The sequence below is a fragment of the Bubalus bubalis genome, chromosome 8 (genome assembly GCF_019923935.1).
Source record: "Bubalus bubalis isolate 160015118507 breed Murrah chromosome 8, NDDB_SH_1, whole genome shotgun sequence".
In the NCBI taxonomy this organism is placed as follows: Eukaryota; Metazoa; Chordata; class Mammalia; order Artiodactyla; family Bovidae; genus Bubalus; species Bubalus bubalis.
Window position 1 is genome coordinate 106685098 of NC_059164.1, and position 12377 is coordinate 106697474.

At 41.6% G+C, this 12377-nt stretch overlaps 1 protein-coding gene across 1 annotated transcript; it reads left to right on the top strand.

The window, feature by feature from the left end:
* The first annotated feature begins 7086 nt into the window (after nucleotides 1-7086).
* On the top strand, nucleotides 7087-8040 carry LOC112586413 (olfactory receptor-like protein OLF3). The gene has a single exon (XM_025290745.2). It carries the CDS (start codon nucleotides 7087-7089, stop codon nucleotides 8038-8040), a length of 954 nt encoding a protein of 317 aa, XP_025146530.1.
* Nucleotides 8041-12377: the final 4337 nt, after the last annotated feature.

Consider the following 12377-nt stretch of genomic DNA (forward strand, 5'->3'; position numbering starts at 1 on the left):
TGGTGTTAAGAATTACTGGGTATATGACTTGGTAGATGAATAAATAAATGGATAAATGGTTCACTTAACAGATGCATGATGTCTAAAGAATATATCAGAGAATGATAATGTGACTGCATTCTGTCAGAATTACATTGAGTCTTTTTATAGATTATCAAAAATTTGGAAAGGTTTAGAAAGTAAGCTCTGTTTTAAGGACTTGGATACTCTTTTTCCTTTTTTTTCCCATGTAGACCATAAAACTACTGTTGTGTATTTTATTTGGAGTTTTAAGTCTTTCTATACTTTGCAGTTATCATGAGCAGTGTACTCAGGTCCACTCAAAATGCAGTGTTCATGGAAGCTTAGCCAACTCAGCATATATCTCAGGGGAATGAAAATAGCTCTCCTGTCTCCAGAAGGAGAAATTAGGTCGTCATGGAGTAGAAGAGGCTAACTGGCTTTTCACCAGATGGACGCAGGCCTAGTCACTGCTCACCAGGATAGGAGATTGAGTGCAGAAAGTCAGTTTGGGCTGTAGGAGAATATCCTAAAATATCAGAATACTGGCTTCAGTGAGTTTTTAGATGACCTAAGGCTTCAGTGGATTGCAATTTGAGAAGGACTGGATTGCACAGGGAGAAGAAGCATAGCCCCAAGGCCCTGCCCTTGAGGTTTTGGAGTGGAGGCAGCAATTAACAACTAAAGCATAAGGCTCCTGAGGGCAATCTGTTTGCCCACATTGCTAATTTAGCCACTGTTATACCTCATTAGGTTTGTGTCTGAGCCAATTCTGGTGCATCTGTGAACTTCCCAGCAGTTTCGCCCATAAACTAAACTTGTCCCAGGTGATCTTAGCACAGGAGCCAAGGAGTGTCGACCCCTCCAATCTCTGGTCTATCACCTTGTTGGGGAAAGTACTCTTCAGAGAGCAACAGAAACCTAGATGGAAGGAGATGTGCTTGTTTTGTCTGGCACTAATCAATGGGTGAGAGTTCTAACATATCCTCAGTGGGTCACGTGGAGACAGAGGGTTCCATAGGGTCAGAAATAGAACTGACCTGATTAGAGGATCGAAGATATGAACTATGAATGCTGAAATCTTTTCACCCTAATAAGTATGGCAAAGCTCAAAACAAAGCAAGAGATATGATTTGAGATTTGTTGAGTATGAGCATGATATGACACAAAAGATGTAAAATAGGATTTTGTTTTTTATTAAAGGGGCATTTGGCTTAGAGGGTAAAGCATCTGCCTGCAATATGGGAGACCCGAGTTCAATCCCTGAGTTGGGAAGATGCCCTGGAGAAGGAAATGGCAACCCACTCCAGTACTCTTGCCTGGAAAATCCCATGGACAGAGGAGCCTGGGAGGCTGCAGTCCATGGGTCGCAAAGGGTCGGACACGACTGAGTGACTTCACTTTTATAAACCTGGAATAGATGTGACTTAGCCAAAATTAAAACATTACTGAGAAGGAAACGACTTTTACAGAAGGAAGAGCCGGATAGATCAGGCTCTGAACTGTGGTCACTGTTTAACTCTGGTTTTGAATATCAGTTGTGTGCCCAGCCCTGCACTATGAGGTTTTTGTTGTTCTGTTTACACAGGCAAATGGACAAATATTCCCAGATTGTTCTCTTAGTTATTTGATCTCAATGAAAAACGTGTTTAGAGAATTATATATTCCACAGATTAGTCTGGGCTAAGAAGACCATGCTTTGGCTTCCTGATAGGAGTGGTGAGGGATGAAGGACATTCTCAGGCACTAGTTCATTCTCCCCGTGGGCCAGGATCGACACTCAGCTCTAATCCATTGGAGCTGACTACAAAGTAATATGGAGACAGTATAAACTTCAGGGAGTGTTAGAAGCATCCAATGAACACATTTCCTCCTTAATTTGGCTTTCCAAATGCTGATGTTATTTCTATTTTTTTTATCTATAATGAGTCCCAGAAGGGGCTACACTGATTGTGGATAAAAGGTGCATTTGGGTATTAATAAGTTTGAAATAAGACATGGTGTTTAAAAATGAATAGTAGTCTTGGGTTAAAAATAATCAGGTAACATGAATGAGAGATATTTCAGCTATTTTAATAAACTAATGAAATTTAGAAATAAGACGGGATAAGATTGTGGATTGTGTGGGAATTCTACTCAGGATGAACTTAATTCTGTGCACATTTAGGCATCATAGATCTGTTTGTCTATGAAAATGATGTGAATAAATTTGTATTTTGCATCATTGATGTGGAGGCAGTCTGTAGGATGTGTAGAGTGTGTAGAGCTTACATCAGGGAAATTTACAAAGAAGCTGTTACACTTCATAAATGAGATTGATGAGGGCAAACAAAAGTGTGAACACTAAGTGAAGGCTGGAAAATGTGTAATTAAAACAAAGATTTATTTGAGGATTAAATAAATGAGGATTTATTCTATGGCGTAGTGACGAGGAAGAAAACAATCAATCATGATATGTTGGAAGAGTGGGTGTGCTTTAGTTCCATTGTTAGACGTGAAGTCAGGAAAGACATGAATACAACATGTGGAGAGAGGAATTGAGACGTTGGTGAGATATTCGTGAAACATTTGTTAAGCTGTTGGGAAAAACATCTGGAGCTTTGGAGGGAAGTCTAGAAGATAAAGGGGCTTCCCCAGTGGCTCAGTGGTAAAGAATCTGCCTGCAATGCAGGAGACCTGGGTTCCATCCCTGGGTCAGGAAGATCCTCTGGAGAAGGGAATGCAACCCACTCCAGTACCCTTGCCTGGGAAATCCCATGGACAGAGGAGCCTGGTGGGCTACAGTCCATGGGGTGGACAAGGTAGTACATGAGAAAGAGTTGGACATGACTGAAGTGACTGAGACACACGCTAGGAGATAAATGTGGAACTGAGGGTGAGCTGCATGTGAAAGTGAAAGTGTTAGCCATTCAGCTGCCTCTTTGCGACCCCATGGACTGCAGCTCACCAGGCTCCTCTGTCCACGGGATTCTCTAGGCAAGAATACTGGAGTGGGCTGCATGCCCTCTTCCGGAGGATCTTCTTAACACAGGGATAGGACCGGGTCTCCTGCACTGTAGGCAAATTCTTTAATGTCTGAGTCACTGGGGAAGCCCCAGAAATCACAAACTCTTCCAGAAAGGAAAACTAGAAAGAAGAGTATAAATTGTAAGCAGGAAACTTGAAACATTCTTACAGTACTGGGGTAGGAGAATTTAGGAAATTTACCCAAGCGTGCAGATGAGAAATAACAGATTGGAGGAAATCAGATCAGAAGTGAAAGAGTTAAAAGTCAGAAAGAGGAATTAGTTTACGTTCTTCAAAGTTAGCAATGAAAAAGAAATGAAAGTCTCTGGGTTTGATGCCTAGAAGGCCATGAGTGTTTCCATGAATTAATTAAGGTGAAAACTCCATTTCCATGTCTTAAAGGATGAATGTTTTGAGGAAATAAAGCTGACAAGTGGACACCAATCATTTGAGAACTCGGTGTGAAAGCTGGACGTGAAAGAAAGAATTAAAATGGAAAATAGTGAAGATTCCTCTCTCCATGTTGAGAGGTTTGTTTATTTTTTATAATGAAGTTGAAAAGGAGTTTATCAGGAGTAGGAAAGACCCTAGAATGATCAAAAGAGAGGCTGAATGACAGAATAAGATCATGTGAGAGAGAAAGCCTGGAATCAAAGCTTATATCAATTATCATAAACAAGTAGTGGGTATTTGTCCTAAAGCTCAACGTTCAGAAAACAAAGATCATGGCATCCGGTCCCACCACTTCATGGGAAATAGATGGGGAAACAGTGGAAACAGTGTCAGACTTTATTTTTCTGGGCTCCAAAATCACTACAGATGGTGACTGCAGCCATGAAATTAAAAGACACTTACTCCTTGGAAGGAAAGTTATGACCAACCTAGATAGCATATTTAAAAGCAGAGACATTACTTTGCCAACAAAGGTTCATCTAGTCAAGGCTATGGTTTTTCCTGTGGTCATGTATGGATGTGAGAGTTGGATTGTGAAGAAGGCTGAGCGCCGAAGAATTGATGCTTTTGAACTGTGGTGTTGGAGAAGACTCTTGAGAGTCCCTTGGACTGCAAGGAGATCCAACCAGTCCATTCTGAAGGAGATCAGCCCTGGGAGTTCTTTGGAAGGAATGATGCTAAAGCTGAAACTCCAGTACTTTGGCCACCTCATGTGAAGAGCTGACTCATTGGAAAAGACTCTGATGCTGGGAGGGATTGGGGTCAGGAGGAGAAGGGGATGACAGAGGATGAGATGGCTGGATGGCATCACCGACTCAATGGACGTGAGTCTGAGTGAACTCCGGGAGTTGGTGAGGGACAGGGAGGCCTGGTGTGCTGCGATTCATGGGGTCACAAAGAGTCGGACACGACTGAGCGACTGATCTGATCTGATAGCAATGCTGGATCTTCAGCTCCTTAACTTCACCAGTGATCCTTTCGGTAGGCCAATATTACCCAAGCTGTATGGATGAGAATTATGAGACTCAGAGAGGGCAAGTGGCTTGCTTTAGGAAGTGGAAGAGAATGAATTCAAAACAGAAACTATTAGACTCTGAAGCTCACACCTGCGCTGAGAGGCGACCCAGTCCCTCATTTGTGTTTGTAAGGAGACACAAGCTATAGTAGAGAGATGTGCTGGATGAGTAAGAGGAACACAGGGAGTCACTGGCTGGCCTGTTCTCCAGGTGGCTTGTGCAGACCCCAGAGGGGTCTGTTTTGTGTCATTTCCTCTACAGATGGCTTAGGTCTTGAACACAGATAAGTGTAATACTCATTTTGAAACACCAGCATCTAGCCAAGATGAGACTTTATAGAAATTTGCCAAATTAGTAGAAAAAGAGGGAATTAACCTCCAATTAAAATAAATAAATTTATATTAAAAAATAAAATAAAGAGAAATGTCTACTTTCTGCTGAAGGTCTGCTATATGGTCAACAACAGTTCACAATTTTTTTTAAGTTAAATATTTTCTTGCAGTTTCAGAATTATACTTGACAGCCTTTTTTGAGGCAAGTAGATGTTTCTTTTCAGCCTGACCATGATGAAGAGAAGCAAAGCGAGGGATGGTGTGGGAAGTGTCTTGACAGAGCAGTAGAGGATAGCAGGTGTGTAGACATTCTGGAAAATGTATAAATCTGAATCGTGAAACATATGGCCATTTCTAGACCGACTTGCTTTGTTTTGCCCTTTAACAGCTTTTCAGTCTCAAAATAAAGCAGTTATTTTACCAGCAAAATGGGTTTATTTGGGAATAGCAAGAGGAATTGGAATTCAGGGCATGCTGTAGCAAAAGCCATTGTCGCGTACCACAAACAAAGGAAAAGAAGCTTGTAGAGAAAAAGGAGGGTGTTGGGAAGGGTTGTTTTGAACCAAAGTCTTTTGGAGAGACTTGAGAATTCAGGGTGATGAGAGTGTCTCCCTGGCTGAGTTGCTGGGGTAGTCGGTTTCTAAAAGGAAATGCAATGTGTATATTGTATATCTTTTCCTGTTGAGGTTTGCAATTGATGATTCTTTCCTATTGATAATTCTTCTCTGGGGCCTAGTAATTGATGATTCATCCTCTAATTTATGTTGCTGGTCTGCTTGAGACTTCCTATCTGAACTTCCTTAGTTAGGGTTTTCCTTTATTAATTTTCACACAGATAAGAGAGTTGAAGCTCAGACAGTATTCAGTTTTCTGCTCAGAGACCCTACCCCAACCCCTAAGGGTTTGCCGATAACACAAGCAGCTCTGTTTCTGCCCTCAAGCCCTCTTAATGCCTTATCTCCTGCTTTATTTTGTGCACTGAAAGAAAAGGAAAGTTAGTGAATTGGGCAGGCGTGGAGAAATAATACGAATGAATCAGTCCTATAAAAAATATTCTTAAAAATGTAAATGCCTTCTTATTAATATTCAAAATTGATATTATAGCATATAATTCTACTGAAAAAAGCACTTTCTGGATGAAAGAAAGCAAAAAGTCAACTTCATTCCTCTGTACGTTTACACGAATTCGTACCTCCTTCGCTGCCTTTGACAATGTAGAAAGGCTGCAAGGCATTTGCTTCCCTTTCTCTCTTGTAAATAAAAAGTCAACCATCCATATTCTCATCTCCTTAATTTTGAGCTGATATAAAACGATAGATCTTTACCAGCTACAAGTTGAAAGGAGAAAAATGAAAAGAACAAGATACAGTTACAATCATCTATCCCATTGTATCTCACTGAGGCTAAACAGACAAGCCTGTCAGACAAACGGTCCCCAGGTTCTCAAAGGGACGCACTGTTCCTAAGCCCTCAGTGCTATTAAAAATTGCCTCTAGTATTATTTGCGTCTGAATTGTTGGGGGGGGAGGGCCGGTGGGTTCATGAGAAAATCATACTTGCTACTTTATTTACCCCAAGGCAGAGATCACGCTACAACTAATACTCACGCTACTGTAATACTACTAGTATTTACAAGTAGCGGTTTACAAAGTACTTTCTCTGTAAGTTACCTACATTTGAGCTTAAATGTACTGGTGAGTCTCATAAACAAAATTTGCCACTGAACCAAAAAATCACAGAGTTGATAAATAAAATCAGGTGTCAAACCTAGAGTGTCTGATTTCAGATATTTTCACAAGCACCTGCTTCTTTTCAACATTTCCTTTTATAATAGAAATGTATAAATCTATCATTATACCATGATGGGCCTAGGTGACATATTTAAGGTAAGTTTTGTAACTTTCCCACCAGCCTTTCTTCACTGTTTAAAGATTCACTTATTGTCACCTACTGTCCTTCCCATGTCCTAGAATCTGAGGTAAGCTGGCAAAGATGTGGAGCTCCTAAAATCGTACTACACCATCTTCAGGCTTTAACTGGGTCTCTCGAGGACCACATTAAGTCCTATGAAGGTACTGGCCTGTTCTCTGATGCAGAATGGGTACCACGTACATCATGAGGCAGCCTGTCAACTTGGCCCATGGGCGATCTGAAACATCTGACTAGGAGTGCCCAAATTCATACAGTATGTATTGATAGAAGTGATTTTTAGGGTTCTGTAATTCAATAGACTCTGTTATTTCTGACTCTCTCTGCAGACTAATCCTTACATTTTTTTCATGGGAGCAGATAACCAGACTTGGGTGAGAGAATTCATTCTCCTCGGCCTGTCCAGTGACTGGGCCACTCAGGTCGCTCTCTTCGTCCTGTTCTCAGTCACTTACCTGCTGACCCTGCTGGGGAACGTCCTCATTGTTCTTCTGATCAGACTGGACAGCCGACTCCACACTCCCATGTATTTCTTTCTCACCAACCTCTCCCTTGTTGATGTCTCTTATGCCACAAGCATCGTTCCTCAGATGCTGGTGCATTTTCTTGCAGAACATAAAGGGATCCCCTACGTGAGCTGTGCAGCCCAGTTATTCTTCTCCCTGGGCCTGGGTGGGATTGAGTTTGTTCTCCTGGCCGTGATGGCCTATGACCGCTATGTGGCTGTGTGCGACCCCCTGAGATACTCGGTCATCATGCACGGAGGGCTCTGTGCTAGGCTGGCCGTCACATCCTGGGTCAGTGGCTCTGTCAACTCTCTCGTGCAGACCACCATCACCTTTCAGTTGCCCATGTGCACGAACAAGTATATTGATCACATATCCTGTGAACTCTTAGCTGTGGTCAGGCTGGCCTGTGTGGATACCTCCTCCAACGAGGTGGCCATCATGGTTTCTAGCATTGTGTTGCTGATGACGCCTTTCTGCCTGGTCCTCCTGTCCTACATCAGGATCATCTCCACCATCCTGATGATCCAGTCCACAGAGGGGAGAAGGAAAGCCTTCCACACCTGCGCCTCTCACCTCACAGTTGTTGTCCTGTGCTATGGTATGGCCATTTTCACTTACATCCAGCCCAATCCCAGCCCTTCTGTGCTTCAGGAGAAGCTGATCTCTCTCTTCTATGCCATTTTGACACCCATGCTGAACCCCATGATTTACAGTCTAAGGAATAAGGAGGTGAAGGGGGCCTGGCAGAAGCTTCTAGGACAATTATCTGGATTAACATCGAAACTAGCAGCTTGATGAATAATGAGCATCACTTGGAGAAGAGAGCCTTGCCTGTGTGTTCTCCCACTAACTCTGCTATGAAGCATTAACTGCATTACCCTGGCAACCAGGAATGTGATGAGAAAATGTGTGCTGATTATGCTGGGTAGGCGGCCGAGGAGTTAGGTTAAGGCATTTAATGCAGGAACATTTTATGCCACAGCAGGATGTTCAGAGAAATGAAGCACTATGGCAATAGAACTTCTACTACTTGCTTGGTCTCCATTCATGTGAACTGATAATATTTTTTAAAATGTCATTTGCTATCTTGATTGGTCATATTGCTTGTAATCATGAGTCTATTCATAAATCTTACTTTGGACAAGTGGTTCTTACACTGTACAAGGTTATTTTGTTTCCATTGGGAACAAAACCATTTTCACATTCTAGACTTATTTAAAATAATGTATGTGCCAATAATTGTGGGAGTCATTGTTCTTAGGCGAGTATTGCTTTAAAGACTGGTTAAAATGTTTCATGCTGGACTTATGACATAGGGACATAAAGCCTTTGAGTGCTAGAGGTACTCAGTAGAAGGATCAACTAAAGGTCTTGTTTTACACTGATATAAATGAAGGTGTTTCTATGCCAAGCTATTACTGTTCAAGGAAAGCTATGTGTCAAGCTCTTTTTTTGATACTGTGCAAACAGTTTGAGAGAAATTTTACTGCATATATACAGGGTACCATTTAAAAGTTTAACCAATCCAACTTCTGAAACATCTATAATTTCTTTTTTTGCGATTTTAGAAACAAATAAGTATATAATATATGAAATCATATACATAAAACAAAAGATGTAGTTAACCTAAGGAAGGACTGATTACTGAGGCAAAGGTAGTAAAAGATAAGACAACGTTAATATGTATTTTGGGAATCAAGATAGTTGAGTCAGCTGTGCCCATGTCAGCCTCTGGTCTCCTTATAAACCCCTTCTCCCATCCCTCCTCCTCACACACTGTAGGCCCTAGTTGTTCTTTGTAAATTTGCAGAGGTTAGAATAGTCTGGAATAGACCTCACCTCTGAGAGACAGCCTAAATAAGGAAAAAGAGGCAGAAGAAGTAATTGTACATGGGATAATGAAAAGGAAATGGGAAAGCTCATGGCCTCACCTCCTTGAAGACATCTCAAAGTCCTTTCTTCCATTGTCTTTTCTTCATATCAGTTGAAGGGCAGTTTTCCCATTTGTGAACACGTTGTCCCATAGTCTCTGTGTTTAAACAAACTGAAGTTTCATATAATCCAAAATCCATTTGATGTTCTAAGTTTACCTAAAATTATCAATGCTAAAATTTGCAATGTTGTTCAGTCACTAAGTCATGTCCAACTCTCTGTGACTCCCTGTTCTGCAGCACGCCAGGCTTCCCTGTCTTTACTATCTCCCTGAGTTTGCTCAAACTCATGCCCATTGAGTCAGTGATGCCATCCAACCATCTCATCCTGTGTGCCCCCTTCTCCTCCTGCCCTCAGTCTTTCCCAGTATCAGGGTCCTTTCCAATGAGTTGGCTCTTGGTATCAGGTAGTCAAACTATTGGAGCTTCAGCTTCAGCATCAGTCCTTGCAATGAATATTCAGGGTTAATTTCCTTTAGGATTGACTAGTTTGATCTCCTCGCTGTCCAAGGGACTTTCAAAAGTCTTCTCTAGCACCACAGTTCAGAAGCATCAGTTCTTCAGTGCTCAGCCTTCTTTATGGTTCAACTGTCACATCCATACCTGATTACTAGAAGAGCCATAGATTTGACTATATGGTCCTTTGTCAGCAAAGTGATGTCTCTGCTTTTTAATATGCTGTCTAGGTTTGTCATAGCTTTACTTCCAATGAGCAAGTGTCTTTTAATTTCATCTGACTCTTTACAACCCCATGAAGTATAGCCCACCAGAGCCCTATGTCCATGGAATTCTCCAGGCAAGAACACTGGATTGGGTAGCGAATTCCTTCTCCAGGAGATCTTCCTGACCCAGGGGTTGAACCCAGCTTTCCTACATTGCAGGCATATTCTTTACTGTCTGAGCCAGCAGGGAAACACACATTTTGGAATATAATCAGGCATTCCTGAAAGTAGTCATTGTTACCAGGCTTGTTGTTAATTCAGAAATATCAGTGGAGAGTCTACTGTGTGTCAGTAGCATGAATGGTTCTTGAGAGACAACAGTTAATACGGAACAATCCTGACAGGGATATGACCACAGAGTTGGGATGGCAGATAATGAAACAGATAAAATGCACTGAGTATCACGGAAAGAATAAGGCTTCAGGGGTGATTATAGAAATCTTCTATATGAAGGGATCAGAAAACGTCTGGATGGAGACCAGAAAAGTGAGAACAAGTCATCTAAATAATGATCAACCTGAGCAAAGGGGCAACTTGTAAAAAGTGCTGAGCTGGAAGAGATCATGAGTGTTCAAAACTATCCTGGAGCCTGGCTTGCAGGGCGGAGCAGACTGAAAAAGTAATGAGGGTGAAGCAGGGAGAAGTCAGGTCTTAGAGGCCATGAAATGCTAAACTATTTTGAAGTTTATCCTGAAAGCAACAGGAAGCTAGTAAAGATTTTGAAGTAGGAGTTTGGGTTGATAAAATTTACATTTTTGAATGATCACTGTGGCAAATGAGTCAGAGGAAGAAAAGATTAGAGACAAGGAGACCAGCGAAGGGGCTGCTCCAGTGATACTACTGAACATTAGGGGACTCTGAAATTGAGATATGCAGAGGTCTTGCACATGCACAAGCTGGATTTAGAAACGGCAGAGGAACCAGAGATCAAACTGCCAACATTCGCTGGATCATAAACAAAGCCAAGGAATTCCAGAAAAACACCTGCTTCATTGCCTTCATGAAAGCCTTTGACTGTGTGGATCCTAACAAACTGTAGAAAATTCTAAAGAGATGGGAATACCAGATCACCTTACCTGCCTCCTGAGAAACCTGTATGCAGGTCAAGAAGCAACAGTTAAAACCAGCCATGGAACAACTGACTGTTTTAAAATTGGGAAAGGAGTATGACAAGGGCATATATAGCCATCCTCTTATTTACATTTTATGCAGAGTACATCATGTGAAATGGCTGGATGAATCACATGCTGGAATCAAGATTGCTGAGAGAAATTTCAACAAACTCAGATATGCATATACTGCTCTGCTGCTGCTGCTGGTAAGTCACTTCAGTTGTGTCTGACTCTGTGCGACCCCATAGACGGCAGTCCACCAGGCTCCCCCATCCCCGGGATTCTCCAGGCAAGAACATTGGAGTGGGTATATACTGCTCTAACAGCAGAAAATGAAGAGAAACTAAAGAGCCTCTTGATGAGGGTGAAAGAGGAGAGTGAAAAAGCTGGACTGAAACCCAACATTAGAAAAACTAAGATCATAGCATCCTGTTACATCACTTCATAGCAAATAGATGGGGAAAAAAGTGGAAGCAGCGACATATTTTCTTTTCTTTGGCTCCAAAAACACTGAGGATGGTGACTGAAGCCATGAAATTAAAAGACAATTGCTCCTTGGAAGGAAAGGGATGACAAACCTAGACAACGTATTAAAAAGCAGAGTATCATTTTGCCAACACAGGTACATATAGTCAAAGCTATTTTTCCAGTAGTCACATAGGGATATGAGAGTTGGACTATAAAGAAGGCTGCACACTGAAGAGTAAAAAAAATTGTGATGCTGGAAAAGACAAGAGAAAGTCCTTTGGACTTAAAGGAGATCAAGCCAGCCAGTCCTAAAGGAAATCAGTCCTGAATATTCATTGGAAGAACTGATACTGAAGCAGAAGCTCCAATGCTCTGGCCACCTAATGTGAAGAGCTGAGTCATTGGAAAAGACCCTGATGCTGGGAAAGACTGAAGACAGGAGGAGAAGGGGGCAACAGAGGATGAGATGGCTAGGTAGCATCACTGACTCACATGAATGAATTTGGACAGATGAATTTGAGCAAACTCTGGGAGATAGTGAAGGATAGGGGAGCTGGACAGGCTACAGTCCATGGGGTTGCAAAAAAGTCAGACATGACTTAGCAACTAAACAACAAAAATGACAACAAGGGTTATAGAAGGGTTATAACGTGGATGACTGATGGGTTGCATAGATGGTTGGATGAGCACATGAGCAAGTGAGTGAGTATTGACATGGTTACAGAGGGGTAAATGAGTAGATGTGTTAATGATGCTAAGAATATTATCTGGGAGATAAATGAATAAATAATTCACTTAAAAGATGTGCAATGCATACAGAATATAATAGAGAATGTTAATGTGACTGTATTCTATCAAAATTACATTGAATCTCTTCATAAAAATTAAAGATTTGAAGA